Consider the following 4,163-nt stretch of genomic DNA (forward strand, 5'->3'; position numbering starts at 1 on the left):
CGGAGTGAACCTGACGACGCGGGCACGCGTTAGCGGGCCGCCCCGTGCCACCATCATCGAAGTTCTCTCTCTTCCTGTCATGTCCTTGCGCGCTACCTTGACTATACGCGCCGGTCGTCCGGCGACACAATGGCCCAACGTTCAGCGGCAATCAGCAGCATCAAAAAGCTTGCTGCTCCGTCTGTAGACGACGGGGCGAGCCCCGGTTCCTGCGCGCGACACAAAGGTCGTAGCAGGCTGATGCAAAACCTCGCACCTCTCCGCCTTCCTGCGCGTTTGTGCCCTCTCCGTCTCCGCGGACACACAGGGCGGGCTTTTGTACGGGGTGAAAGTGAAACGCCTCGTCGGAAGAGGGCAAGCGAAGGGGAGACACCTCACTTGCATTTATTTTTTGCGTCGAGACAGCGAGAAAAACAATAATGCAGAAAAGAAAGGGCTCTCGTCGTCAACCACGTCGTCCACATCATCTTCCCTTACTGCCTTCGCTCTCTGCGCGGGTGTTTAATGTTTATTACTTTTTCGCGCGTTTCCCTCGCTACATGGCCGGCGTTCTTCATGACTTCGCCTTACTTGCTGCTTTTCCGCCGCCACCCTACCGCTGCCGTTACTGACGCAGGCGAGAGGGTGCTGGGGTTCCGGCGATTCGCCTGTGCGGCGAGCGAAGGCGGAGACGGACGATCCGGAGACGCGAAACGCGTGACCTCGGAATTGGGACAATGGACGCACACCGCGAGCCGCGTGGACCCGCGGGTATAAGAAGGCCCCGGCTGCCGGCAACATGTCGTCAGTCGCTGCTGCTCGCTATCCGCTCCTCACTGTTTCAGCTCCCAGGTTCCTCTAACCATCTCCTCCGCAGGAATAATGATCGCCCAGGTAAGTCGCAGTGGTAGTGCCCATGCACCGCGCTGCAAAGGTGAACGCTCATAGGCCTCAGATGGTCCCGAGTCACGAAGGCGCGGGATTCACGGGTACCGGGGGAATCGAAGGGAAAAGCGTCGACAGCATTCAAAGGAGCGTGCAAGACGAAGTCGAAAGTGGAAGTGAGGATATCAAGTAAGTGAGTAAAGGGAAGTAAGGAATTAAGACAGCAGCCCTTTTTTTTCTTGCTCACTCCCTACTCTCTCCAGGATTTCTGCTTGTTTAAAGCAAGCTAGTAGTATTATGTCTCAACTTCTCCCCTATTTTCGGAATTGTATTTATGATATCAGCATGGGAATATTAAACTAAGATATTACGGTTAGCGAAATGGTAATTAACTTCTCCTGGTCAAAACTGAGCGCCGAAATTGGTCGTTAGGAGATAAGATCTATAATAATAATAATAATGTTGGACTAATAGATTTTATAATGAGACCATTTTTTAATCCTGACTCGTGATGTAGGCAACAGAAATTTGATGTGCGATTAAGCTAAGGAGGCTTTCTTGAAGGCTATTGTAGGAACAAGGAATAACATTTTGCTGTCGCAAAACACTTATATCCATTAACTGTAGCAGAATGAAATGTTTTATCGCAGGAGTAGCTTCCAATCGAGGAGTAGGGAATTTCTGCCGAGAACTCGTTAATGTTTATGCTACTGAAGGCACTTCTGCTACATAGCATGCAACATTAAGGAAGAGAGGGAAAGAAATTAATCTCCACGCGAAAAAAGCTGATGGTACATCAAATTGAGCACTTGACAAAGTTAAACAAAAACTTCTTTCGTAAGCTATGTCACTGAGGGAACAAGTCTGAAAATGGGTATCCATAAGAAGAACTTAGAAATATGAATACAGACACGCATGACACGTAGTCAAGAGGCTAGGTAAGGGGTAAAAGCGCGTCCTAACTGCTCTCTGAAAATTATTGCCACAAAAAAAAAGCCAGCATAATCTACTACACCAACTCATTTATAACCTGACAAACTGCGCTGCTGTCTTCGCAGGTGACCTTCGCTCTTCTGGTGGGATACGCCTCCTGCTTGGCCACGCACTACGGAGCCGGCGCAGGACACTACGGCGGAGGCGCCTTTGGCTACGGTGGAGGACTCATCGCTGCCCCGGCTGTAGTGAAGGCCATCGCGGCCGAACCCGTCTATGTAAGTGGAGTGTTGGCGAAATATTATTATTTGGGGTAAACTTAAACCGAACTCTAAAGAGGGCAGAAAACATCGTAAAAGATTTGACTAGTTGACTATGGATGACTAAAGGCACCGTTTTCTTTACTTCTCGTTCAGCTTGTGCTGCGGCCTTCATCCAGCGAGAGTGCACTGTTAAGAACATTACGCTTTTCAAGCTGGTATATAGTTTTACGCCACAAGTAAGTTGAGTAAACTTATCGTATTCATTATACTTCTGTCCGGTAACAGCGTTGCTTCTGCTTCAATGGTCCTGCCTTGAACACTTACCAGTGACGGTGTAAACCGAGAATAGCTGCAATAACTAGCGACCAGCACCTAGGTAAAAGAAGTAATGTGAATCTTGAATTGAATGCGACGTCATATTGTGCGTCTGGTTACTTCCGAAAAATTCTTTCTGAGCTACTGTGTAAGCACTAAAGCTCCACTTTTCGCGGAGGATATGAAGGACACTCCTTCGTTCTACTCATGTGTCATGTACCCCATCCTATCTACTCCCAGGTAATCATGGCGGTCTAAAAAGGAATGTCTTGAAAAACAGTCAACCTTGCAATGTTGCGCCCCCGCCGAATGTAAGATTAGTCAATCGTCTCCTCGCTGTCCTCGACCAGCCTTAAACCATCGAGGCGAATGCTAGTGTCATTGAGGCGTGTTAAAAGTACAACTCTGTTAACACCGAGCGCTTGCTTCTTGGTGTCTTCACGTAGCCCCCGCAGCCGTACGAGTTCGGCTACGACACTGTGGACGAGTTCGGCACCCGGCTCACCCGCCAGGAGAGCAGCGACAGTAACAACCAGAAGAAGGGCTCCTATGGCTACACCGACGCCAACGGCATCTACCGCCAGGTCAACTACGTCGCCGACGCCGCTGGCTTCCGCGCCACCGTGCAGACCAACGAGCCCGGCACCGCTCCCGGTGAGACCGGAGGAGCCGTCTACGATGCCAAGCCCGTCGCCGTCGTCGACAAGCACCACCACGTGAAGGCGGCCGCCGCCTTCCTGGCCCCCACCTACGCTGTACCGGGATACTACGGCAAATACTAAGTTCCTGTCCCTCCAACGGTCACGAATGACGCACGACGGAAAAAGCTCCTCCCACTTGTACAGAACGCAGGTCCTCCTCTATTGCCATGCACAGGCATACACTTAAAAGCGCCCTTCTTAGGGAACAGCCAAGTTCATTCGTTCATGTAGGGACACATCTTCATGACCGAGTTCTTCGCCATATCCGAATCGTGAGGGTACCTGTGTTCTGGGCTTGTGGACAGACAACGCGCCGTAAGTTCCGCGGCGGCCTGCGCCTCAGTAAGAAACGTGCAGACATGGCGCTCTTGACGAGAGCGTAGTCATGATCTACGACGCATTCAGGCAGTGCATTCCAGCATGCGGCGCTACGCCACCGTGGCAGATCGGTAGTTTTCCGCGCGTCATTGCCACTACAGGGCTTCCGATAGCGACCTGGCCACGTTTTTCCAGTTCCTACGCAACCGAGCCACTGGGCGGCGGGCTTCGCGGGCATACGAGGGGACGAAGGCTCTCTGGCGTCGGGAAGCAGAATTCTTTCCTCAATGGTCTCTGCCGCTGTTCTCTGTAACGTCTTTAATGTGGCTATTGTTCCTTCAGTGCTTTAGCTGTCTTTGTTGCATCAGGCCATTTCGCGCTCACTGCTCCTGTCCGTCTTTCTGCAGCATTGCAAGGCCTGAGAACTTGCACAACTTGTCGTCGAGTGATGTTTCTTTGTGTTGGTATGTGCACACGAGAACGGCAGCGCTACTGCTTGTTTGCGTGAATGTGACTGCGATGGTTTTACGCCGAGGCTGCCTGACTCGCTCAACGATGGGCTTCCGGCCGTAAAGAGCCGCGAATTCCTTTTCGTTTCGAGTCATCGGGGTTTCTCACTTGGCTTTCGAGTGGCGTCTTTTCGTGCTGCGCGTCGGTATGGTGCTCGTTGTCCCTTGTTCGTCGCTTCTGCTTGTATGTGTGTTTTGTACCGTCTGTCGCCTATTTATTTACACCACAATAAAAAACTAGAATATTGCAAACCAATTCA

General features: G+C 51.2%; 1 protein-coding gene across 1 annotated transcript; it reads left to right on the forward strand.

The window, feature by feature from the left end:
- The first annotated feature begins 895 nt into the window (after positions 1-895).
- LOC149342138 (uncharacterized) lies at positions 896-3,938 on the forward strand. Its single transcript, XM_089546758.1, has 3 exons — positions 896-1,053; positions 1,901-2,075; positions 2,822-3,938. The coding sequence occupies exons 1-3, from the start codon at positions 896-898 to the stop codon at positions 3,155-3,157; spliced, it is 669 nt and encodes a 222-aa protein (XP_089402884.1). The 3' UTR covers positions 3,158-3,938.
- The last annotated feature ends 225 nt before the right edge of the window (positions 3,939-4,163 follow it).

This window comes from Amblyomma mixtum, chromosome 5 (genome assembly GCF_055824585.1).
Source record: "Amblyomma mixtum isolate Tamu chromosome 5, ASM5582458v1, whole genome shotgun sequence".
NCBI lineage: Eukaryota > Metazoa > Arthropoda > Arachnida > Ixodida > Ixodidae > Amblyomma > Amblyomma mixtum.